General features: G+C 41.0%; 1 protein-coding gene across 3 annotated transcripts in view; it reads right to left on the reverse strand.

Annotated features, from left to right (window-relative positions):
* Window positions 1-26,773, reverse strand: part of itgb8 (integrin, beta 8) — a 101,110-nt gene extending 74,337 nt beyond the window's left edge. Inside the window, exons 1-8 of one of the 3 annotated variants that reach the window (XM_073054091.1) lie at window positions 26,065-26,768; window positions 25,735-25,820; window positions 20,813-20,978; window positions 10,757-11,003; window positions 10,460-10,625; window positions 8,542-8,700; window positions 5,926-6,021; window positions 3,894-3,983 (exon numbers count right to left, since the gene is read on the reverse strand). In XM_073054091.1, the coding sequence (XP_072910192.1) occupies window positions 3,894-3,983; window positions 5,926-6,021; window positions 8,542-8,700; window positions 10,460-10,625; window positions 10,757-11,003; window positions 20,813-20,978; window positions 25,735-25,820; window positions 26,065-26,188 (1,134 nt within the window). In that variant the 5' untranslated portion in view covers window positions 26,189-26,768. Of the gene's footprint in view, window positions 1-3,893; window positions 3,984-5,925; window positions 6,022-8,541; window positions 8,701-10,459; window positions 10,626-10,756; window positions 11,004-20,812; window positions 20,979-25,734; window positions 25,821-26,064 lie in introns of all 3 variants that reach the window. The other 2 variants (XM_073054092.1, XM_073054093.1) reach the window with 2 other exon arrangements.
* Window positions 26,774-27,790: the final 1,017 nt, after the last annotated feature.

The following is a 27,790-nucleotide window of genomic DNA, read 5'->3' on the forward strand; positions in this document are numbered from 1 at the left end:
ATTTTCAATCGTGTTCGTGATTATTTTCGTGAACAGAAACACTGCGGATTCAGATCTCTACCACTGGGTCCTAATGTCCACCGCACTGAGACAGGTTAAGTAAGGTCTGGGGTTCCGCTGGGTCCTAAAATCCACCACATTGAGACAGGTTGAATAAGGGAATTGAGCATCCGCGAATTTTGGTATCCGCGAGGGGTCCTGCAACCAATCCCTCGCTGATAAAGATGGCCGACTGTATATTCAAAAATAAAGGAGTCTGTAGGTATGTACAGAGCTTGGGCAGTGAGTAAGAACAGCAGGAAATCGAACCCATTAAATTCAGAGAGAGGTCATTCAGAGATAAACTAGGGGAACATCAACACAAATGGTAAAGCTGGAGCCATTCCTAAAATGTTACACATGCTGGAACCACTGGGATTTTCCCCACACGGAATAGTAGATGCATATTTGGGAAAGGTAACAAGGGGTACAGGGCACTGAGATATTCAGCTGACTGAATGTTCAGCATAGCAAGCTCAGAAGGCTGTATGGCCCACTGCTCTTCCCTGCTGTGCCCCAGTCTCTTTCCTGTCTTGCTACACATTTGGCTATCTGGGGGAATTCCATCATCAACAAATTTTATCGTTTCTCTCATCTGTGCTTGTTTCTGTACACATTCAAGTTTCTTTGCTAAATGGAGTTAGGCAGGTTAAATTTCAAGTTGCTCTACAATGCCACCAGGCTTCAGTGAAATATAGCAGCTGACTTAAATATATGCTTGTCTTCCCTTCTATGCTTGTATGCAGCTTTTAAAAACTGCTGCACTCTGAATGCCCTGCCAACAGTTGTCTTGGAGCCCCTTGCATTTGTGGAAAATATCCAGTGAACATATGAATCAACTCAAACTCCTGAATCTTAGGAGTTTGGAAGCACAATCTTCAATAGGTGAATAACTGAATCTTTCCTGTGATCAGAAGCTGGCCCTGAAGGTTTGATGTGAATAAACAGCTTAGTGGAACAACAGAGTAGCTCTGCTCTTTCAAGTTAACAGGGTGACTACTTAACTGCAGTATTACTAGTTCTTTGTGACCTGATTATACAGCAGAAGTTGACACTGGGCAAAAAGCCAACAACTTAGGTCGGTAACAATTATAATGACATAATTTTGGCAAAATACCTTATTCTAAAGCGGTCAAATTTGACGTAGTTAGGATTTCAGAATAAAAGTTGCCCACCTGGACAAGGTATTCTCCTGGGATTACAGATCTGTTATACCAAACAGTCAGGACCAGCGGGCAACAAAATTGTGTCAGTACAATGATAACGGATGAAAGTGAAACAACAGCTCACCTCCACAACACCATCACCACCCCCACCTGAAACCACCACTCCATTTCGAAAGTGTCAATTTGACAATGTCCAAATCATCCAATCACAAACAAGAGAAAATCTGCAGGTGCAGGAAATCCAAGTAACATACACAAAATGCTGGAGGAACTCAGCAGGCCAGGCAGTGTCTATGGGAAAGAGTACAGCTGCCATTTTGGGCCAGGACCCTTCAGCAGCACAAGAGAGAGAAAAAAGATGAGGCTTCGGATTTGAAAGGTAGGGGGAAGGGAGGGAGAAGCACAAGGTGATAGGTGAATCTGGGAGGGAGAGGAGTGAAGTAAAGAGCTAGGAAGTGGATTGGTGAAAGAGATACAGGGCTGGAGAAGGGGAAATCTGATAGGAGAGGACAGAAGGCCGTGGAAGAAAGAAAAAGGGGAGAGGAGCACCAGGGAGAGGCAACGGGCAGGCAAGGAGATAAGGTGAGAGTGGGAAAAGGAGATGGGGAATGGTGAAGGAGAAGTGGGGGCCATTACCAGAAATCTGAGAAATCGATGTTCATGCCATTAGGTTGGAGGCTATCCAGATGGAATATAAGGTGCTGTTCCTCCAACCTGAGTATGGAATGGGAATGGGAAGTGGAACTAAAATGGGTGGCTACTGGGAGATCCCACTTTTTCTGCCAGATGGAGCGTAAGTGTTCGGCAAAATGGTCTCCCTGTTTATGTTGTGCCTCACCGATACAGGAGGCCACACCGGGAGCACCAGACACAGTATATGACCCCAACAGACTCACAGGTGAAGTCTCCCCTTTTTTTCTTCCATGGCCTTCTGTCCTCTCCTATTAGATTCCCCCTTCTCCAGCATTGTATCTCTTTCACCAATCAGCTTCCAGGCTCTTTACTTCACCCCTCCCTCTCCAAGTTTCATCCATCACCTTGTATTTCTCCCTCCTCTCCCCCACCTTTTAAATCTATTCATTTTTCCCCCCACCAGTCCTGCCAAAGGGTCCCAGCCCGAAACATCAACTGTACTCTTTTCCATTGATGCTGAGTTCCTCCAGTAGGTTGTGTGTGTTCCAAATCATCCATTTGGGTCTCTGTTTTGCAAATCAATTGAATCTAGAATGAGCCAACTTGTTACTCGGAACTCCAGGATCACACCAACAGGAAACAACAGAAGTTATATTCAGCAGAAATAAGTGCAAAGAACAAAACTATATCCCCACAAGTCCTCAGGCAATCTGCAGCAATAATTACATTTCACTTGAAATTCATAATCATTCCTTACTATTTAATGGTCTGAATTTCTTCCCTACTGCCATCACTGAGTCATGACATATTTTGGTGGCCATGGTTGGCCTTTAACTCTGGGCATCTGCCTCTAGCACTTCTGACTCAGCAGTGCGTCAATAGGGCCAGCTGCTGAGAGGCAAGAGTGGAAATATGATAAAGAGGGTGCATTTCCTGTATTTCCATGATTTCTTTTTATCCTGTGAACATACACTGTGTGCCCTTCCTGTACATAACAGCAGCTATACTGCTGGCTTGGTAATCATGTGGGCTAACCATTTGCTCTGCTGACAGTCATTTTGTTCTGTGTGTGTGCGCAACACTTGAAAACATAAACAGACTTTTCTTAACGTGCTAGCCAAAATCAATTCACTAACATACTAAGTTCTGTATTATAAAAGCTCTGATATGAAATCAATTCATCCTAGTGTAATACACTTGCATGTTATAAAATACATATCAGAGTAAAATGTTCAAGCCATTTGCTTACTCTTGGCTCCAAAAGCGTTCAGGAGCTACCTGAGTCAATGGGTTAATCAAGAAGCAATGAAAGGATTAACTCCTTTGTGCAGCAACCTGTTTTACTAACTTGAAGTAACACCTCCCAAAGGAATGAACAACAGATGTCTTGTATGATCTGTGATAAAACTGAATTAAAGGAGGGAAGCCTTATTTCAGATAAATGGGAATAAAGGGAAAATACTTTGATAATTCTCAATACAACCTTGGGCATTTTACAGAGCATGACACTATCCTTCATCTGTCAAGCTAAATGAATCATATTTTGTCCTATTTTTCACATCAATATCCAATTAACTCTAGACATTTACTTTTGCCTGGAGGATATCCAAGACAATATTTACCTAAACAGTGACACTTGGTAATAAATCTTTTTGCTGTTATTCAGGCGCTTTGTCACAGTGAACATCAATGTTACAAATAGCATTAAACTGAAAACAGAATATATCAGAATACTCGCAACCAATTGTACAAATGAATAGTTGACCTAATGTTATATCAAGAATGCATTAAAAAAAACTCCATTTTTTTTGTAAATATCTTGTGAATGTTAACAATCATTGTAAAACTTCAAGTAGCAGTTTGGAAGGCTCTGAAAACATTATTGTACAAATGGATTAAAATTTATGTTAGAAAAATAAAAATGATCTGTTAACATCTGAAAACAAAGCCGTAACAATCCTAGACTACAAATGTGATTGCTAAAGTGTTTAATCATTCATTAAGATATGCATACTAACATGCTCACAGAGAGTGATATCAAGGGTAGCACATTACCTGATAGGCGCCTTCCACTAGTTCAGAGAGATTTGACAGTTCTGAATTTAGCTGCCTAGCAAATGCACCAGGCATCAGTGGAAGAAGATCCTTCAAGCAAAATACAGAATTGATTTATTTTTAAATTAACCTTTTTTTGCAAAAAGGGCTTCCAAGAAAAGTGGAATCATTAAAATCAATAACAATCACAAAAATATTTTAAATTCTATTATTTAATACTGTCATGAACTATCACTTCTTAAATTTTCTACATCCAATTGTTCATGTGAGCACAATAGACCCCTGAAAAGAATAACCTCAGAAAATGACTATAAATTTAATTTTGTTTGGAGTGATTTTACGCTGTAACAATTCTGCCAACAATTATAGTGTCCCTTCTACTGCTGTTAGGAAAAGATTGAAATCTTATTAGCTGCATTTAATGATAATTCACAAACTACAAAGCAATCAAAGTGCAGTCCTTTGTACCCTTCACCAATCAACTCCCAGCCTCTGTCACTATTTCCCCTTATTATCTGCCTGTAGCGACCCACTTCCTGCGCAGGCGAACTGGCTCACAAATAGCCAGCGCGCGGGGGGAGACTTTGGTAATGCACCTCTGACGTCATTTCTGCCCAGAGAGGGCGGGCGCTAGGGATTAAATGCCAGCGCCGCGAAGTTTAAATAAACTAGTCTCGAAACGACTTACCGACTGCGTGTCGTTATTTCAGCGCTGTGTGTACCACATCACTACATGCCTATCATTCCTATTTGCAGGATTTAACTATCATTTGCCAGTGTTCGTTCCACTTCTTCTTGATTCATTATACTGGATATCTCCCCTCTACATTTCAGTCCAGTTGAAAAAGTCTCAGCCCAAAATGCTGACTGTTCATTCTCCTTCACAGATGCTGCCTGACTCATAGTTTTTATAAAAACATAGAAACATAGAAAACCTACAGCACAATACAGGCCCTTCAGCCCACAAAGCCGTGCCAAATATGTCTATACCTTAGAAATTACCTCGGGTTACCCATAGCCCTCTATTTTTCTAAGCTTCAAGTGCCAAACGTTCTGGATTCAGTTCCACTATCTGCAGCCTCTTGTATCCCTGCCTTACATGTAACCTGATCAACTGCAAAATAATTCACTTTTCAGAGGAAGATGAAATCAGGAAAGTTAGATCAGTTGCAGATATGGGTGGAGAAATGGCAGATTGAGATTAACCCAGGTAAATGTGAGGTGTTGTATCTTGGTAGGGCAAATGCAGGGAAACAGTGCACTGTTAAGGGCAAGACCCTTTAACAGTGATGCTGAGCGTAGAGATCTTGGGATCCAAGTTCATAGTTCCATGAAGGTGGCAATAAAGGTTGATAGAGTGATTACAATGGCTTATGGAATGCTTGCTTTACAAGTCAAGGCATTGAGGTCAAAAATCAAGAGGTTATGTTGCAACTTTATAAAATTCTGGTCAGGCCACAGCTGGAGTATTGCGTACAGTTCTGCTCGCCCCACTATGAGAAGGACATTGAGGCTTTGGGGAGGGTGCAGAAGAGGCTTACCAGGAAACACGTGGTTAAGAGGGCATGTGCTATCGTGAGAGGCTGGACACACTTGGTGTGTCTTCTCTGGAGGATCGGAGGCTGAGGGAATATCTACAGAGGTTTAAAAGATTATGAGAAGCATAGATAGAATGGCCAGAGAGTATCTTTGTCCCAGGGTGGAAATGTCTAACACCAGAAGGTATGCATTGGAGGTGAGAGGGGGTAGGTTCAAAGGGGATGTGAAGGTTACGTTTTTTTATTCAGAGTGCTGGATGCCTGGAATGTGCTGCCTGGTATGGTGGTAGAAGGACATACATTAGAGGCTTTTTAGGAGATGATTAGATAGACACATGAATGTGATGAAGATGGTGGAATATGGATATTGTGTAGTTAGGAGGGATTCATTTTTGGGAGGGTTTTATTTACTTTTTAGCTGGTTTGGAACAACATTGGGCTATGGGCTGAAGGCTGCATCATACTCTCCTTAATGTTAGCAATGTTGATCTCACCTTGTACCAGTTGATGCTTGATCCCTGAATTGCAAAAATTACATGGATACTATTTTCCAGCAACTTATCCACAAGCAATCCCAGAGATGGATGCTCCTGTTCGAAGAAAGGGTATAAGTGTTATACGCAACATGGTGAGAGCATTTTGGAAAGACCTGTGTAGAGCATTTTGTGTTTAGCATGACCATATAATTAAAGGATTTGTCCTTAACTGATTAGAGTAAATTGGGTATAATTCACTTGTACTATTCTGTGATCCTAGTTTTAAATATCAGCTGCTTAAACATGACAATCTGAAATAAGTTAGCCATATCGAGACATCAGCAGCACCCAAAAACATTTGCAAATGGATACAGCCACTTGTTCTCAAACTTAACTCATTATTTAGGATTCTCACAATCATAAAATCTCCTCAACATCTATATTATAAAGTCCCTTAAGATCTTATATGTTTGAATAAGGTCTTCCATTCCAAAGTCTCATAAGCTTCTTGGTATAGAGACCTAGACCTTCTGGCCCCACTCGACAGGGTAACACTTCCATCCAGAAATTAGCCTGGTGAAGCTCCTCTGGACAGTCTTCAACATTAATAAGTCTGTTTTCAGGCAAGGGGACCAAAACTGTGCACAGTCCTCTAGGTGTGGCCTCAACAATAATCCGTACAACTGTAATAAACTTTCTTACTTGATTCCGAATCTGGTTGCAATAGAGGCCAACATTATCATACCTTTTTAACCTGCCTGCTAACTTTCATGTACTGGAGCACCTAGATCCTTCTGAACTTCACTCACGTGCTTTATCTTTTCATGTAGATAATAATCCACCTTTTTTTCAGTGACTGGGGTGCATGACCTTGCACACTCCGTACATTAAAATACACTTGCAGAGTTTTCACCCAATCACTGTATCATAATCGCTATCTATATCCCATGTCCTCCTCACATTTCTACTTATTTTAGTACCAATAAAATTACATCTTCATTTGGCATTTTTGGAGCCTGATAGTCACAATTTCGTGAGTTCACTGCCTGTTTGGGAGAGAAACCCTTCAACCGGCTCCTCAGAACAAGGTCAATAAGATTGTGATATGGGAAGAGAAGCAGTGGGAACAAATCTCAATGACTGCCGGTTTGATCTACCAGATGCCATCACCAGATGTCATTCTTTCAGCATATCAAGTAAAATTCAAAAAAAAAATGTTTTTAATTGTCATTTAAAGTAAAATTGTACAGGTATATGGACAGGAAAGGAATGGAGGGTTATGGGCTGAGTGCAGGTCGGTGGGACTAGGTGAAAGTAAGCATTCGGCACGGACTAGAAGGGCTGAGATGGTCTGTTTCTGTACTGTAATTGTTATGGTTATAAAATGTAAAAAAGTAGGATGCCTAGAGATACCAAAGATCTGAACTAATTTTTAAAAATTCAGTGTGTGAAGCATCATCTGAGCAAAGAGAAACATGGTTTACATTTTGTGCCCTGTAATTAATGGTGAAGATGTCAAACATGACCAGCAGGCCAGGCCAAAGAGAAAGAGAAGAACTGAACTGAAAGGGCAACACACACATAATGCCGGAGGAACTCGGCAGGTCAGGCAGTAATTACAGAAATGAATCAACAGCTGACGTTTCGGGCCGAGATCCTTCATCAGGACTGGAAAGGAAGATGGGGGGCTGGGAGGGGAAGGAGGACAAGCTAGAAGGTGGACAAGTTAAGCCAAGTGGGTGGGGGAGGGAGGGGAAGAAGTAAGAAAGTGGGTGGTGATAAGAAATGTCAGAGTGCTGGGGAAGAAGGAATCTGATAGGAGAGGAGAATGTACTATGGGAGAAAGAGAAGGAGCTGTAAAGCAGCCAGCATAATCAAAGACACCACCCACCACTGATATACTCTCTTCTCTCTTCTCCCAGAAAACACAAAAGACTGAGAGCAGTTATAAACCAGGTTCAAGACTGCTGATATCTGACTCTAGAATGGGCCTCTTGTATGATAAGATGGACTCCTGACCTCACAATCAACCTCACTATGATCCCGCAGCACTCTATTGTTTCCCTGCACTAAATTTTCCCTGCATTGTTATTGTTCTACTCTGTACCACTATGCAAGACAAGCTTTCCACTGTATCTTGGTACATGTGACAATAATCAACCAGTGCAATACACCAATATTCTCTCCGCTCCTGCCTCCCTCTGTGATGTAAAACATTGTTATTTCCAGAATCATTGACCTGAAACACCCTGGTCCCATCTCCACAGATGCTGCTTGACCTGCTGTTCCCAGCAGTTTCCGTTCAAAAAGGGAAAGAGAAGAGGAAAAGGGTAGAAAGGAATTTAAATCACAAGTTGAAAGTCATGGTGTGAAATCAATTCACTGTCTGATTTCCCCAGGTTAAGGCTTCAAGACAAGTAATTTTTGGAAATTTAAGTAAATGTATTCCCGCCAGACAAAAGAATCTGGCCTCAACTACATTTATGATGTTATATTGGTAACAAAGTATGGCTGAAAGGGAGGAGAAGGTAATGAGTAATGAAGAAGAGAATCTTCTATGTATATTAGTGAAATTATACTGCAATATATATTTTCCTAGGAATCGCAAAGAAATTAAGCATTGGGTTACCTTACCATAATAGTCGAATGAGTGTACATATTGTCCTTTAGGTGGCAGTTCCCATCGTTAGGCAGGACAATACCTCCCAATCTGCTGTCAAGTGCCAAGTGAGATAGCTGATCAGTTATTAGCAGCAGCAAACGCTTTGCTTCCTTACGCCATCCTATTTGGCTCTAAACCAAAAGAAAGAAAGTAGTTTTTGCTTTTAAGTACTCGATTATAACCAGTCAGTGAAGTCCCAGGGAGAAATGGAATCTGATCTTTTTGGGCAAATGATGATAACAAAGCAACCACAAACAAAATGCTAGAGGGATTCAGCAGGTCAGGCAGCATCTCTGAAAATGAACAAGCAGCCGTCATTTTGAGCTGAGACCCCTCATCAGGACTCGAGCATCTTGTGTGTGCTGCTCTGGATTTCCAGCATCTGCAGAATCTCTTGTGTTTATGATAACAATAGTTGGCAACATTCCATGCTATAAATTATTTTTCTCATCATTTATTCAGTGCTTGGGAATCAAACATTTTTCTGTGCTGACTTAAGCTGAAACATTCCAAGAGTAGAGACAGCATAGTTTAGATATGGAATAAAGCTGAAGACTGCCGCAGGAATGGGAATTTTCTTTTTGCTATCATTTGAAGATAACAATGATAAAGACTGGTGTAGTGGACAGCAATGATAATCCTCAGGCATTTTCCTTTGTGAAATCCAGCATTTGAAAAAATAGCCACCGCTTGTTCAGGCCTGCAAAAATGTTTTTGGAGAAGTATCGACTAACAATGAAAATTCAAAATAGATGTGAATTAGCTCACTCAATCTGGTGGAGGGAATTCAGCTCGATGGCAGAATATCTGCTCAGTAATTTCATAGCAATTATTACAATAATTAGTCTGGTGGGATAGGAATCTCATATATATACTAAACTGTTGTGAAACTTAGCTGTATCCTTCACTTTTCCTCATGGGACATTGAAGCCCACAATCTTAAGTCATGAATTTCCTGCTTTTTGACTTTAAAACCCAGCTGCTGATTATTCACAACAATAGGTTTCATTCTAACTGCATATTAGTCTTTCAAATCAAAATGTGACCATGTAGAGCATGTTACAAATGCATTGTGCTTAGCTAACCAGATGCTTGCTCACCAGCACTCTCTTTACATTCTTGGCTACTTGAGGAAGAAATGACTGATGAGCCACTTAAAAGGTTCACAATATGTGAACTTGCAGGCAAGACCTGATTGGGTATAATAAGACTATTTGTGGTGAACAAACTCAACTCCTACTGATAAATGAACTGACTAAGACCTTTAGCTATTATAATTAAAACACAATAAAATTTATGTCCTAGTTTCTCCAAGTAGACAACATTCACAATACACACACATATAATAAACCCAAGACCAGTAATGCTGCATGTCAGTAAATATGCTTTTGAAATATAAATATCCTTTACAATTTTTTATAAACATACCCTATTAGTATTGAACAATCATAAGAGTTAAAATGGTTCACAAATACATCAATGGCCATGAAGATGCTGACAGTTTAGATCAGGGGTTCCCAACCCGGGGTCCACGAACCCCCTTTATAATGTTATTGGCCCATGACAAAGAAAAAGTTGGGTACCGTTGGTTTAGATGGGGCAGGACTTCAACGTCTGGCAAAGTCCTTCTGAGATTCTCGTCAGCCAACTACATTGAATCAGCCTCAGTGCTGAAGTGCTGGCCGCCAGTTGGACTGCCGAGGCTGGGAGAGGGGCAGAGAGCCAATGATCTTGAGGGAAGGGTATAGCAACTCTAATATCCCATTAGCTTTTAATAGATTTGGCCTATTTAATTTAAAGGAAACTCAATCCATATACCAACTACCTTGAACTGCTATGGCAAAAACAAAGTGTTATAGTTTTTGAGTGGTGCTGTCAAGCAAAACTCACCTCACAAACTGCAACCTGGAGCAATGCATCCAAACCTCCTTCAGGTGTGTCCTCATTTCCAGAAATAGTTTGCTTCTCCACTGCTTCCTTGAATTCAGTTATATTGTCAGTCAGCGACAGCACATGCATAAACCCATGAGCAGGATGACAAGATGTTTCATAAACGCTACATTGAAAGAAAAAAAAATACATTTTGACACCAGATGCAAATGATGTCCTCCAGGAGGTTTTAATGAAACATTTCAAATGTCCCTAAAATGGGACTATTCATTTGATTTTGATCGAGTAAGTACTTACCTGCATGGATTAATAAGCTTGTCTGGATGAATGTTAATATATGGAGATACTGGCTTATCAACAAATGATCCAAACCCAAACTGAAAATCACTGGAATATTTTGCCATCCTTTGTGATACAGAATATCCCATGGAGTGTAGCCTTTCCAGATTGGTCACCATTGATGCTGATGTATCAACTAAATGATAGAGATCGACAGGGTAGTTTCTCAGTTGATGAACATCCACTATTAAACTTGTCTCACCACCTGTTTGGCAAAATGTAGGAAAAGCAGTGTGGTTGTTAAATGACCACAGATAACACAAAACCAAAAGCAAATACAAAAATTTGAAATTGGATAACATTTCCCGAAAAGCATGAAAACAAAAAATTAAAAAAATTTCAAGCAAATATTAAACTTGTAAGACTATAAGATATAGGAGCAGAATTAGGCCATTTGGCCCATCAAGTCTGTTCTGCCATTTCATCATGACTGATCCAATTTTCCTCTCTGCCCCAATCTCTCCTGCCTTCTCCCCATATCCCTTCATGCCCTGACCAATCAAGAATCAATAAACCTCGGCCTTAAATATACATAAAGACTTGGCCTCCACATCTGCCTGTGGCTAAGAATTTCCACAGATTCACCACTCTCTGGCTAAAGAAATTCCCCCTGATCTCCATTTCAAAAGGACGCTCTTCTATTCGGAGGCTGTCTCCTTTGGTATTAGACTCTGTCACCATAAGAAACATCCTCTCCACATCCACTCAATGAAGGCCTTTCACAATTTGATAGGTTTCAATGAGGTCGCCCCTCATTCTTCTCAAGTCTAGTGAATATAGGCCTAGAGCCATCGAACGTTTCTCATGTGACAAGCCATTCAATCCTGGTATCATTTTTGTGAACCTCCTTTGATCTCTCTTCAGCTTCAGCTCAACCTTTCTACAATAAGGGACCCAAAACCACTCACAATACTCCAAGTGAGGCTTTATAAAGTTTCAACATTACATCCTTGCTTTTATATTCTAGTCCTCTTGAAATGAATGCTAACATTACATTTGCCTTCCTCATCACAGACTCAACCTGCAAATTAACCTTTAAGGAATCCTGCACAAGGACTCCCAAGTTCCTTTGCACCTCAGTTTTTTGTAACTTTCTCTCCATTTAGAAAACAGTCAATGCTTTCATTTCTTCTATCAAACTGCATGACTATATACTTCCCAACTCTGTATTCTATCTGTTATTTCTTTGTCGATTCTCTCTACTTCCTCAAAACAACCTACTCCCTATCTTCATATTGTCTGCAAATTTTTCAACAAAGCTATCAATTCCATCATCTAAATCATTGACATAAGATGTAAGAAGAAATCAGTCCCAACACAGACCCCAGTGGAACATCACTACTCACTGGCAGCCAGTCAGAAAAGTCTCCTTTTATTCCCACTCTTTACCTCTTGCCAATCAGCTACTGCTTTATCCATGCTGGATTCTTTCCTACAATATCATGGGCTTATAGCTTGTTAAGCAGCCTCACGTTTGGCACCTTATCAAAGGCCTTCTGAAAATCCAAGTTCACAACGTCAACTGATTCTCTTTTCTCTGTCCTACTTGTTATTTTTTCAAAGAATTCCAACAGATTTGTCAGGCACATTTTCCCTTGAGGAAACCATGCTATGTCCTACTTCATCATGTGCCTCATCCTTAAAAGTCAACTCCAACATCTTCCAACTATTAAATTCAAATTTACTGGCCTATAGTTTCCTTTCTTTTGGCTCTCTCTCTCTTCTTAAAGACTGGAGTGACATTTACAATTTTCCAGTCTTCTGGAACTATTCCAGAATCCAGTGATTCTTTGAAAATCATCACTAATGTCTCCATGATCTCATCAGATCTGATCCAGGTGACTTATCAACCTTCAGTTCATCTGCCATTTCACAGTACTCCATTACTACCTCTCCAGCATCGTTTTCCAGCTTTCCAATATCCACCCTCACTTTTCTTTTACGTTTTATGTATCTGAAAAAAACTGTTGGTATCCTCTTTAATATTATTGGCTTGATTACTTTCGTATTCCATTCTTACTTTCTTAATTACTTTTTTAGTTGCCTCTTGTTGGTTTTTGAAATGCTCTAACTTCCCACTAATTTTTCTCTATTATTTATGTCCTCTCTTTGGCTTTTATGTTGCCTTTGACTTCTCTTGTTAACCACAGTTGTGTCGTCTTTCCTTTAGAATACTTCTTCCTCTTTGGGATGTTTTTATCCTGTACCTTCCAAACAGCTTCCGGAAATTCTAGCCACTGTTGCTCTGCCGTCATCCCTGCCAGTGTTCTTTACCAATCAATCCTGGCCAGTTCCTCTCTCATGCCTTGGTAATTCCCTTTACTCCAATGCAATACTGATACATCTGACTTTAGCTCACCTTCTCAAATGTCAGGGTGAATGCTATCAGATTATGATCACTTTCCCCTAAGGGTTCTTTCACCTTAAGTTCACTGATGAATTCTGGTTAATTGCACAACAGCCAACACAGAATAGCTGATTCTCTAGTGGGCTCAACCATGTTCTGCTAAAAGGCCATCTCGTAGGCACTCTATAAACTCCCCCTCCTGAAATCCAGCGCCAACTTGATTTTCCCCAATCTACCTGAATATTGAAATCACCCACGACTATTGTAACATTGCCCTTTCGGCATGCATTTTGTGCCTCCCGTTGTTGTAATTTGTAGACCACATCCTTACTACTGTTTGGAGGTCTATATACAACTCCCATCAGGGTCATTTTACCCTTTAGCTCTATTCACAATGATTCAACACCTTCCGACCCTACATCACCTCTTTCTAGTGATTTGATTTTATTTTTTACCAACAGAGTAATGCCACCCCCTCTGCCTTCCTGCCTATCCTTTTGATACAATGTGTATCCTTGGACAGTATATTGAGAACCTTTCAAAATTGAATACAGATTTTCATAATTTCATTCAGCACTGCCACAGATATATGAATCAAAGAAACATACAACTATTTTGAATAGAAAATATTAGTAAAAGCGAACAAATTTCAGAGAATAAAATTCCTACTAAATTAGCTTTTTATATATTGAATCAATGCTTTTTAGAAAAGTTACAGAAGGTGTTCCTTCATGAAGTTGTACTTTTGAGAATTTCACTCTCTATCTCTGTTTAGCTTCTGTCTATTTATTCCCTTCTGTTCTTGAGAAATTCTCTTTGTTTTCTTTCTTTCCTCCCTTTGAGATGGAAATTGTTGAATAATGCAGTAGAGGATTAAATGGGAATGAGACTCAGCAAGGAGATGCCATACGATCAGTCAGTCTCTTCCTCTGTCCTGTAATGATTCTCTGATTGATATGGCTGCTCATCAGTGATGTTTAGGATTTTTGCCTATGCTAGAAACTGTTTTGAAACTCCATCCTGTCTCACCATAGCTGTGATGCCCTCTTTTTTTCTCACTTAAACCACAGAAGGCAATTCTGCTACTTAAAAAAAATCTCTCCATAAGGTTCTCATAGTTGTTTTGACTTCTTGAAGTTGCTATTTTATAGACACTATTAATGCTTGTGCCTTCTGCTCGCCACGTAATTGGAAGCATTTCAGTCTGGTGATTGAATCTTGCCCCATTGGAAGTTAAGTACAAGGGAACAAACTGCTGTCAGTCAGTAAAAGACAGCTGAAATCTTAGCATATTGCACAATGAAACTGTCCACGTAAGAGAACTGGTGCTATTATGCTTGAAATTAACATGTTCTATATATCAAATGTCAATTAACGTTGCTAGTTTCAGAGTCATAAACTTGCTTTATTCTCTGCATTTTCGCAATTGCAATTATCTGCATATAAATCTCCGGAAAGTCACAGAAGAGAAAAATATATATTTCAGCCAACATTCAGCTGTTGCAGATGTGCAGTGAGGAGGCAACACTTTGAAATAAGTGAGTCCTGCCAATTTGTTTCTGCAGCTTATCAGAAGTTAACTTCCATCTTCAACTGGAAGAAGAATGTGCAGCTGCTGTAGTGTAAAGAAAACACTGGCTCTGGCTATAAAAGGGCATGAAGCATTACACTTCTGAATATCTCAATTAATTAGTTAATGCAAGTTTCTCATCTTCAACATAAAACAGCTGGCAAAATAATGAACTAATTATAATCTTACTTCTATGGCACAGAAGTTGTGTAAAACATGCTCAAGTATTTTCCATTGCTGTTTTTAAAATATAGTTCATTGGCACCATCCATTGGTGTCTAGAGCTCTGTGACATTTGCAGTGTTTATGTTATAAGGTATGCATTGGCCATAATTTAGAAAAGGAAATAAAGTGCAAATGCTTAGGAGTTTGTTTAACACTTGTGAAATGAACAGCCAAGTTATAACCATATAACCATATAACAATCACAGCACGGAAACAGGCCATTCCGGCCCTCCTAGTCCGTGCCGAACTCTTAATCTCACCTAGTCCCACCTACCCGCACTCAGCCCATAACCCTCCACTCCTTTCCTGTCCATATACCTATCCAATTTTACCTTAAATGACACAACTGAACTGGCCTCTACTACTTCTACAGGAAGCTCATTCCACACAGCTATCACTCTCTGAGTAAAGAAATACCCCCTCGTGTTTCCCTTAAACTTTTGCCCCCTAACTCTCAAATCATGTCCTCTCATTTGAATCTCCCCTACTCTCAATGGAAACAGCCTATTCACGTCAACTCTATCTATCCCTCTCAACATTTTAAATACCTCGATCAAATCCCCCCTCAACCTTCTACGCTCCAATGAATAGAGACCTAAATTGTTCAACCTTTCTCTGTAACTTAAGTGCTGAAACCCAGGTAACATCCTAGTAAATCGTCTCTGCACTCTCTCTAATTTATTGATATCTTTCCTATAATTCGGTGACCAGAACTGTACACAATATTCCAAATTTGGCCTTACCAATGCCTTGTACAATTTTAACATTACATCCCAACTTCTGTACTCAATGCTCTGATTTATAAAGGCCAGCGTTCCAAAAGCCTTCTTCACCACCCTATCTACATGAGACTCCACCTTCAGGGAACTATGCACTGTTATTCCTAGATCTCTCTGTTCCACTGCATTCCTCAATGCCCTACCATTTACCCTGTATGTTCTATTTGGATTATTCCTGCCAAAATGTAGAACCTCACACTTCTCAGCATTAAACTCCATCTGCCAACGTTCAGCCCATTCTTCTAACCGGCATAAATCTCCCTGCAAGCTTTGAAAACCCACCTCATTATCCACAACACCTCCTACCTTAGTATCATCAGCATACTTACTAATCCAATTTATCCCTGAGGCACCCCGCTAGTCACCGGCCTCCATCCCGATAAACAATTATCCACCACTACTCTCTGGCATCTCCCATCTAGCCACTGTTGAATCCATTTTATTACATTTCAGATTGCCAACAATTCCAGTTTTAGGTTCCAATGGATTGCAATGTTGACTTCTGAGTATCAAATAATCCTATGGCAGCATTGTACAAAAGATCTTTTCATGAGTATTCTTTCTAAAGTTAGCTCCCAAGTTTATTTTTCTAAAACTTGCAAATTATTTGTCTTCCAATAGAGGGTATAATTTTTGTTAAGCACCAAACAATAGTATCAATTGGGTACAATAGAGTCAGTGTAAACTTTGCAATATTAGAGTTTTCATACTTGCTAGGAAATGAATTATATCTCATCTGGCTTTTTTTTATACATTAAAATTCATTACTAAATAAAATACTCATTTTGTTATCTCCTGTTGGAAGCACTTTCCGATTTAGCACATTTACAGTCAGCAAATGACCTTAGCCACCAATTTCAAATCTGAATACAAATTGTAGATTTAATTTTAAATGCAACTCTGAACAATAGGTTCCTGCAAACCTTGAATCACAGAGTAGACCATGCTGATTGAAATTCACTTAGATGCTTGTGGTGTGGGTGCGAATTGGGAGGTGTGAAGTTTGTGTGTACTTTCAAAGAAACATTGTGGATAAACTGTGAATATGGAATTGTCCTTTGATGTTTAGCATGTAAAATTCCTTTCCACTAAATGCATCTCCAGATAATACCTAGCGCATCTTGTTGTGTTGAATAAAGAAGGTGCTAAATATTTACCAGTTCTTTTCTCTGATGACTTCATCATAGCTTTAGAATAGTAATTTAAACATAGAGTAAACTTGGTATGATTGTCAACAAGCCTCTGAATCATTATTTTAACAAAAGAAAGGTTACATTTTGCCCAACACGAGTGAAAATCTGCTGTTATTGATGAGTAACAGCAGAAGTTTAATGATATAAATTTAAAATTTAATCATTATAAATATGGAAATAACACAGCTTCGGAGACCTAGACTATTTATAGAGATGTACTACCAAATGTAACTCTATGAAGTCTCCAAATCTATTCATAAAATAAGCAAACTAATGTTAATGTCCTCTCCCAAACCAACAATTCGGTTATCAAAGACTTAATGACAACTGGCTGCTTTGGACATACGTAAATACACAACTGCAAATTTTAATCACAGCAGGACAAGAGAGAAAATGTTTCAAGGATGTTCTCAAAACCTCCTCAATACATGTTTCATGTTCTAAAATGCTGAAAACAGTCAGCAACTTGGACAGTATTTGTTGAAAATTTAAGCATTTACCCAGATCAGACCCAGGGCCCTTTTTTTCAGAATTGCATTGTAGAAGCTTTTTTTGAGCACGGTATTGGGGGCAGAGTACTGACATGGATTGAAAATTGGCTGGCTGACAGGAAACAAAGAGTAGCGATTAACGGGTCCCTTTCGGAATGGCAGGCTGTGACCAGTGGGGTACCGTAAGGTTCGGTGCTGGGACCGCAGCTGTTTACAATATACATTGATGATTTAGATGAAGGGATTAAAAGTAACATTAGCAAATTTGCTGATGACACAAAGCTGGGTGGCAGTGTGAAATGTCAGGAGGATGTTATGAGAATGCAGGGTGACTTGGACAGGTTGGGTGAGTGGGCAAATGTATGGCAGATGCAGTTTAATGTGGATAAATGTGAGGTTATCCACTTTGGTGGCAAGAACAGGAAGGCAGATTACTATCTAAATGGAGTCAAGTTAGGAAAAGGGGAAGTACAACGAGATCTAGGTGTTCTTGTACATCAGTTAATGAAAGCAAGCATGCAGGTACAGCAGGCAGTGAAGAAAGCTAATGGCATGCTGGCTTTTATAACAAGAGGAATTGAGTATAGGAGTAAAGAGGTCCGTCTGCAGTTGTACAGGGCCCTGGTAAGACCCCACCTGGAGTACTGTGTGCAGTTTTGGTCTCCAAATTTGAGGAGGGACATTCTTGCTATTGAGGGAGTGCAGCATAGGTTCACAAGGTTAATTCCCGGAATGGCGGGACTGTCATATGTTGAAAGATTGGAGCGAATGGGCTTGTATACACAGGAATTTAGAAGGATGAGAGGGGATCTGATTGAAACATGTAAGATTATTAAGGGATTGGACACGCTGGAGGCAGGAAGCATGCTCCCGCTGATGGGTGAGTCCAGAACTAGAGGGGCGACAGTTTAAGAATAAGTGGTAGGCCATTTAGAACAGAGATGTGGAAAAACCTTTTCACCCAGAGAGTGGTGGATATGTGGAATGCTCTGCCCCAGAAGGCAGTGGAGGCCAAGTCTCTGGATGCATTCAAGAGAGAGTTAGATAGAGCTCTTATAGATAGCGGGGTCAAGGGGTATGGGGAGAGGGCAGGAACGGGGTACTGATTGTGCATGATCAGCCATGATCACAGTGAATGGCAGTGCTGGCTAGAAGGGCCGAATGGCCTACTCCTGCTTCTATTGTCTATTGGTAGTACATGCTTTCAGGCTTTTGTACCTTAGGTCCAATGAAAAAGGGGAGAAAAAATGCCCAGGATGGGTGGGGTCTTTGATTATGTTGGCTGCTTCATTGAGGCTTCAAGAAGTATCAACAGAGTCCAGGGAAGGGAGGCTGGTTTCTCTGATGTGTTGAGCTGTGTCCACAATACTTCACAGTTTGTTTGCAGTCTCAGGCAAAGCAATTGCCCAACCAAGTTGTGATGCATCCAGGTAGGAGGCTTTCCATGGTGCATCAAAATTCCTTTATCCTTCAGAGGAAATAACAGTGTTGGTGAGCTTTCTTGGTAATAGTGTCCATGTGGTTAAACCAGGGTAAGCTATTGGTGATTTTCACCTCTAAGAACCTGAAGCTCTCAACTTCAGCATCACTGATCTAGACATGCACCATGACTTCCTGAAGTCAATGACCAGCTCTTTTGTTTTATTGACATTGGGGGAAACGTTCTTATGATACAATGTGACAAGCTCTCTAACTACCTCCTGTATTGCAAATCACAATTTTTCTTTGAGATACAGAGCACTACACCTGCAAACTCGTGGATGTAGCTAGAGCAGAATCTGCCCTCGTAATTGTGAGCGTATGGGGAGTAGAGTTGGGGGCTGAGCATGCAACCTTGTGGCGTGCCAGTGTGTTGATCAGGAAGTTGAGGATCCGTTTGCAGATGGAGGTGCTGGCTCCAAGGTCTTTCCTTTTGGTGATGAGTGTGCTTCAAATTTTAGTCTTGAAGGTTGAACTGTAATTACTCAGCAATAGTCTAATATGCATGTCTTTACTGTCAAGATGCTCCAGAGATGAGTGTAGGGCCAGGGAAATGGGTAGAACAATGGGAGTGTCTGTGATAGGACAAGTTGAAATGGCTTAATGGGGACACTGATCAGCAGATTAAGCTTCCTTATCCCTGTAACCTGTTGTAAATGGTGAGACAGTGTGAGCTACCTAGTAGGACAGACTACAGAAATATGAGCTGAGCCAACATGATGATTGACAGAAATAGCCACGTCACCTGAATTGCGTCTCACTGTAACTGCAGACAGGAAGGTCAGAGTTGGACAGGGCCGGTGAATTAAACTGACAGACAAACAGAATCTTGCGATCAGTCCTGCAAGCAGAATACATCACCTCTAGCTCAAAACGAGCACCTATATCCTGTCCATCATAAATGATAACTACTTAGCCACTTAGAATGAGGTGAGTATCAACCAAAATAACAGTTATTTACTGCCCTGTTCCTTCCTCTGAGAACAGCCAAGTCATTTTCTGAAAGACTGTCAGCAGTGCAGCAGCTATGGTTCCTGTCTGCTTGCAATAAGTTACTGCGTGAGAAATACAAGTGTAGGATCCTAGTAGTTGAGGAATAGGCTGTGCCCACCTATACCCATTAGTAGCAGCAAATGAGTGATGTTAAAAGGAATACATGGGACTCAAACAAAAGAGTAAGTTTTAAGGTAGTTACATTTTTGCCCAACAATGATTCCCCAGACTTCACAGCAATCTTCTTCCTGCTGTCTCCTCTTCACTGACAACAAGGAGAAAGGCTGTGAGTAGCTCCGTACTCAAGCAGCTTTTGCACAGTACAGAGATCCAGGGAGTCTTCACCGTAATTTCAAAACTCCACCCACAGCATACTGGATTTATAAACTGAAACCCAGACCTCCTGATGGTTAAGGATACTCTGGAGGGAAGCCAGTTGAAGCCATCTTTAAATTTGTGATAAGTTTGAGAATAGTTTATGAAAACCAGTCTGCCCAAGAGAAATATATTTGAAGCAACATAAAACAAGATTCTTTTGTTATTCAAAAATATTTTTTTTTGTTTCTGAGCATGTTACTGTGGGTCTTTTTTTTACAGTTAGTTATAGTCAAATAACTGTTCCACCAAAAAAGACAAGATATACTTTTTAAAAAAGTACAAGAAAAGACTATTGTTCAACAGGAACGTCATCTACAATTCAAACAATAGCATTGGAAGTACCCATCACTGATAACAATTGCCATCACTTGCAGAGTATTATTTTAAAACATTAAAGTCATGAACAGCTATTCACATAGACCATAATTGTAATGAGTTTAATTTCACCACTTAAAGTTAAAGTCAAACAAAACTTAAAATTATCACTGTGATATTAAGCAATGCAAAAACATGTTCAAACACCACCAGCGTTTTAAGACAAAGATAATCTGGTTCAAACCTGGTTGTAGTTGTAAAGAGACTTTTCCAGGGACCAGCTGAGAATATTTTTGTTCTTCCACTACTTTTTTCACATCATGAGATTCAATGTAATTGGAATCACAGCCTTTTTGAATCAGGTTGGTGATCAAGTCACATCTTCTTTGCAGTGTTCCCTCTGAAAATTCCTAACAAATTCAAAATTCAAGATTGTTTGATGTCACTTCCAGTATCCAAGCATAAAGGAGAAGAAAATCAGTTACTCCAGATCCCATGCAGCACAAACAAATAGGATAAAGTACATGTAATAGAGAACACAATAAATTCAAATACATAAGTCAGCATATATACATAGATAGATTGTATGTCCATAAAGTGACAATGGGCACAGGAGTGTCTGTACATAAGGTGACTGACAGGAAATGATAAAGTACTGCTGGTGAGTGATGGGGGATGTGGAGGTGTTGATCAACCTTACTGCTTAGGGAAACTAACTATTTCTGAGGCTAGTGGCCCTGATGTGGATGCTTCATAGCCTCCTCCCTGTTGGGAGTAGGACAAGCAGTCCTTGAGCAGGGTGGGTAGGATCCTTCATGATGTAACTGGCCCTTTTCCGGCACCCTTCTGTGTATATGTCCTTGATGGCTGGTAGACCGGAGCTGGTGATGTACTGGGCAGTTTTGGCTGCCTCTTGTAGAGCCCTCCTTCTGCCACAGTGTAGTTTGTGTATGACATAATGACTCAGCATGCTCGGATGCTCCCCACCGCACATCTGAGGAATGACGTGAGTATAGATGTGCATAGACTCCTCAGAAAGTAGAGGCATTGGTGAGCTTTCCTGATTGTTTAGGATGTGTCCTGGGACCAAGAGAGTTTGTGCAAGATGTGCACTCCCAGGAGTTTAGAACTGCTCACAGTTTCCACTGCCGTGCTGCCAAAGAGGGGTATGAGTGGTGCGAGTTCTCACTGGTACAGTCATAGAGCTAAACAGCATTGAAGTGTATTCTTCAGTCGAACTCATCCATGTTGATCAAAGTAGCAACCTGAGTTAGACTCATTTCCCTGCACGTGGCCCATATCCCACATAACCTTCCCTATCCATGAACCTGTCGAAATGTCTTGTAGACATTACATTGTACTATTATACTCGTCACCACCATTTCTTCTGGCAGCTTGTTCCACATAGGTCCCTTTTAGATCTCTCCCCTTTCACCTTTAATGTCCCCTAGTTTTATCCCTACTGCCCCCTCCCCATCCACCTTATCTATGACCCTTGTGATTTCATAAATCTGTATTATGTCAGGGCTGAGTCTCCTTTGCTCTGGTGAAAACACCTCCAGCCTATCCAATCTCTCCCTATCACTCAAGCCCTCCAGTCCAAGCAACATCCCCGTGAATCTTTTCTGCAACCACTCTCCAGCTTAATCACATCCGTCGTAGTAAGCAGTGAGCAGCAGACCCTATGGTTGCAAGCTGTCAGGCAGATACCCAACAGAATGAACACATCCATTAAGATTCAAAATTTAGCTAAGCACCAAACATAATACCAAGGTTATAAATGGTTAGGTTAAGACTATAAGATCAAGGTGTAGGAGCAAAATAGGCTCTTTGACCCATCGAGTCTGCTCCACCATTCCATCATGCCTGATATATTATCTCCCTGAATCCCATTCTCCTGTGTTCTTCCCATAACCTTAGAAGCCCTGACTAATCAAGAACCTATCAACCTCCAGTTTCAATATACGCAATGATTTGCCCATCACAGCTCTCCATTTTAATGAATTCCACAGATTCAACACCCTCTGGTTAAAGAAATTCCTCCCCATCTCTGTTCTACATGGACATCTCTATTCTGAGGCTATGCCCCCGGTCCTAGACTCCTCTGCAAGAGGAAACATCCTCTCCACATCCACTCTATCTGGGCCTTTCAATGTTCAATAGATTTCAATGAGATTCCCCCCATCCCCCCTCCCATCCTTCTAAACTTCAGTGAGAACAGGCCCAGAGCCATTAAACTCTCCTCATACATTAACCATTCCATTTCTGGAATCAACCTTGTGAAGCTTCTCTGGACCCTGAACAATGCCAGCATATATTTGCTTATAGAAGGGGCCCAAAACTGCTCACAATACTCCAAATGCGGTCTGACCAATGGCTTATATGTCCTTAGCATTACATCCTTGCTCTTAAATTCTAGTCCTCTCAAAATGAATGCTAACATTGCATTTGCCTTCCTTACTATCAACTAGCCTGCAAGATAACCTTTAGGGAATCCTGCACGATGACTCTAAAGTCCTTTGATACATCAAATTTTTGAATTTTTTCCCCATTTAGAAAACAGTCTACACTTTTATTTCTTCTGCCAAAGTGCATGATGATACATGTCCAAACACTATATTCCTTCTGCCACTTCTTTGCCCATTCTCCTCATCTGCAGCATCACTCCTTACTCAGCACTACATGCCCCTCCACCTATCCATGTATCATCCACAAACTGGAGCATAACGTCATCAATTCCATCATCCAATGTGAAATAGTGGACATATAAAATGAATAGAAACAATCTAAACACCAGACACAGCAGAACACTACTAGTCACCAACCAGCCAACCAGAAAAAGCCCTCTTTATTCCCAGCAGCTTGTCAAAGGCCTTCGTAAAATCCAAGTAAAAACATCCCCTGACTCTCCTTTTGTCTATCCTACCTGTTATTTCCTCAAAGAATTCAAACAGATTTGTTAGGCAAGATTTCCCTTACGTAAACCATGCCAATCTTGGCCCATTTTATCATGTGTCTGCAAGTTCCCTGAAGCCTCATCTTAATAAAGGTTTCCAGCATCTTTCCAACCACTGAAGTCAGGCTTGTAAAGTGAGAGTTAAGGATGGTGGTGGACCCAAATGTGGAGTAAGGTCTAGAACTGACTCAGACTCAGGCTGAACAAGGCAATACAAACAACATCCAAAGGCAAAATCACAAAAAGTAGAAGAAATGGAACTGATATGATTGCGCACTGAGTGCTCACTGCAAGGCCTTTCCGTTCAGACTTTCCATGAACAAATATGGCAGGCAATAATTGGCAGTCTTGAGTCGTAAAGGAACAGTCATCTAACCATATTTGGGGGAATTGGAGCGACAAAACTTCAATGCCTGTCACTGTTCAGTTGGTATCATGTCTAGGCTAACTGGTGTATAATTTTCTTTCTTCTGCCTCCCTCCCTTCTTAAAGTGTGGAGTGACATTTTCGATTTTCCAGTCCCCCAGAACCATTTCAGAATCTATGATACCTGATAGATCATTATTAATGCATCCACAATCTCTTCAGCTACCTCTTTCAGTACTCTGTGGTGTAAGTCCATCTGGTTAGGTGATTTATCTACCTTCAGACCTTTCAGTTTCCCAAGCACCTTCTCCTTAGTAAAAACAGCTACACTCACTTCTGCCCCCAGATACAATTTCTGGCATACTGTTGGTGTCTTTCACAGCAGTATGATGAAAAATACTTATTACGTTTGTCCACTATTTCTTTGACCACCCCCCCCCCCATTACTACCTCTCCAGAGTCATTTTCTAATGGTCCAATATCCACTCTTTTTTCTTTTACTCTTTATATATCTATAAAAAGACTTTTGTTACCCTCTTTTATATCATTAGCTAGTTTATCTTCATATTTCTTTTCTCTCCTTACGACATTTTTAGTTGCCTTTAAATACCTTTATTGGTATTTAAAGGCTCCCCAATCCTTCCCATTATTTTTTGCTATATTATATGCACTCTCTTTTGCTTTTAAACCATCTTTGACTTCCCTTGTCATCCATGGTTGCCTCATCCCCCTTTAGAATACTTCCTAGCTTTGGGATGCATCTATCCTGCACCTGCCAAGTTGCTCACAGAAACTCTACCCATTGCTGTTCTGCCATCATCCCTGCTAGTGTCCGCTTCCAATCAACATTGCCCAGCTCCTCTCTCATGGCTCTGGAACTCTCTTTACTCCACTGTAATACTGATACATCTGACTTTGCCTTCTCATGCTCGAAGTGCAGGGTAAATTCTATCATATTTTGATCACAGTCTTCTCAGGATACCTTTACCTTAAGCTCCATAATCAACTCTGGTTCATTACACAACACTCAGTCCAGAACTGCCTTTCTCCTAATGAGTTCAATCACAAGCTGCTCTAAAAAAAAGCCATCTCTTGGGTATTCTTCTAATTCCCCCTCTTGGGATCCAGCACCAGCATGATTTTCCCAATCCACCTACATATTGAAATCCTCCATGACTCCCACAACTTTGCCTTTGTTACCCAGCCAGCAACCAGTCAGAAGTGAGAGCTACAGAGTAAGTTCATGGGAACAACACAATTGCGATTCATCCTTTGTTGCTAGTGCCAAACAAGCAACAGAGTCACATTGTCCATTGCCACCAGATACGCCTCAGTGGAATATGATACAGCTACTACCTCCTTGTTTCCTTAGTGTCAGAAAATAAAAATTAGCTTAATACCTTTTGTTTCTGTCTTTCTGAAATCCAATCAGAAATGTACTATACTGAATAGTGAAATCAGACAAGCAGCAAAATAAATCAGAACCAGTGGAAGGAACAGCATTAGTAAGACCGCGATGACCTGGGTGGCGTTCACATCCATGGGAAACTCCATAGTGGAGTCAATACGAAGTACCTTTTCAGAACTCCAGGTTTCAACTGCTTCACCTAACTGCACTAACTAACAAGGAATATTCAATTGTTTAATATCTTAAATCCTCCAAATAATAATAAACTGAATGTCAACTTTTCATAGCCATGTAACTTCCAGCGTCTGCAGAATCTCTTGTGTTAATGTCATTTTGGGTCCTTTGTTTTATCACTCTCAGTCTGGGCTCCTGCTACACGGGACCTCAAAAAGCCAGCAATTTTACATCAAGAACAACAGATCACTGGTCAAAGTACCTTTTGAAAGCACCATCCACATTCAGGACCAAGGAGCAGGCATTCGGAACAACGGTTCGTTTTTTCGGCAGTGCATTTGTTCTTAACTACAATATTGAAAACAATGGAAAGAATTAAAACCTTATAGCTCATTTATTTTATGTTGATCTTTCTCCGTAAGGTCTAATTATAAAGCACAATGTATCAATCATAGTTGTTTTGATGAACAGAAAAAAAAGATTTAATGAAATATTCTCCCTTTCAAATTGCGGCACGGATATTTACTATATAGTGGGGAGTGGGGAGGGGGGGGAGAGAAACTATCACGTATAATATCGTTTGTAAACTCACCACCTGTCCTGCTTGCTGTAACCGCGATAGCCAAAATGTGAACAACGCTTAAGACCGCCTTCGCTGGAAAGTGCCTGGCTTTTGGAAAGGAACCGGCTGCGATGACAAATATGCGCAGCTCCATAGCGTGGGGAAGCGATCGGACAAAGCGTACGAGACGAGCGCCGGAGCTACGAAGAGAATCGCACCAGCCCCAGAGCGAAGCATCCCCAGAACGCCGGGCACTCGCTGACGGACCTCGCTCTTCCCTCTGCGACACACATTCACTCTATTGTGCACAAGCCTGGAAGTCCCTCGAATCACCCACTCATTCAGCGAGAAGCCTATCGCAAGGCGAGGGAAGTCCAAAGGAGAATAAACTACTCCCCCAGCAGTTTATACAACATTTAAAGACGTCCTTAAAGGCTTTTTTAGAGAGGGGGGGGCAAAAAAATCAATTCTCTTTGTTCCAAAGACGATTCAGTAAGTTTAACACATAAAGTCGTAACAACGCGGCAGTGTATAAAATGGACAGAGGGAGCTTCTCCGATTAGCTTTAGAAACTATGCAGTCAAAATCCTTGTTGCTCCGGCAATATGGGCGGAGACTGCGGAGACTGTGCCCCCCCATCGACGCATTTTAAAGGTGGAAAGGACATCCTTCCCTCTTAACTCGAAGATTCACTTCGATCATAGCGTCCCACCGTAATTGTATTTTTAAAAGCAAACGTCACGTCATCTCGGATAAATTCCCGTCAAACACAATGAGGCTATTATTCTCTTAACTCGCCGATTATCGTGAATAAAAACAAAACTGTTGGAAACACCCGGAATATGGTGCTGTGTCTGGAGAGAGAAAATGAGAGGAAACCTTTCAGTTCGATGACCTTTCATCATGAAAGTTCTTTACAACAGGTTTGACGGTTCCTCCAGGGACAGGAGCGGAACCTTTCTTTGTTATTCATCATCTCATTTTGTGTTTGCTCACTCTCCAATCACTGAGTCTTACGGGGCAATTAGAGACAGTTTCTAATTTCCTAGTCCCAAATAGCTCATCCTTACCACGGGCACAGAACCCCGGGACACACTTGTACCCTATCAGGATTATCTGAAAGATGCCGCCATTCTCTCCTCTGTTCCCGTGCACTTCTCAATCCCTATCCCACCCTCAACATGTCTTGTGTTCAGCTTTCTGTGTATGAGTCCCAGCCCTACATCCTGTTCCCAACGAGGGGTCCCAGCTCTGTGTTCTGCATTCCTGTCTGCCAAGACCAAGGCTCTGTGTCCCGCATCCAGCCCAGGAGTCCCACATCCTACCCCCACGTCCAGTCCTGTTGCCTTGCCATGTCTTGTCCTCGCCTAGATCTGGAGTCCAAGCCCGAGTCAAGACCCAGGTTTCGGGTCCCTGTCCAGTCTCCAGCTCGGAGTCCTTGTCCAGGTGCCAAGTTCCTAGTTCCTCATCCAGATCCTGCTTTCCAAGTCTAGTCCTAGCCCAGGCCCTGTCTCCTAGTCTCGTACAGGGCCTGTGTCTTGTCCAGCGTCGTTTCTTCCCCACTTCCCTTGCTTTCTTGATGCACCTAGTCCTGCTCGTAGTACTTCAGTGTCTGTGGCTTGCATTTGGGTCTGCTCTCAATGCCCACCTTATAACACAAACATCCATTACAAGCCCACATATTCCCACAGATATTAAAGTCAAAGTCAAGGTAAATTTCTTGAAGTACATAAATGCTACCATATACTACCTTGAA

This window comes from Hemitrygon akajei, chromosome 8 (genome assembly GCF_048418815.1).
Source record: "Hemitrygon akajei chromosome 8, sHemAka1.3, whole genome shotgun sequence".
Lineage (NCBI taxonomy): Eukaryota > Metazoa > Chordata > Chondrichthyes > Myliobatiformes > Dasyatidae > Hemitrygon > Hemitrygon akajei.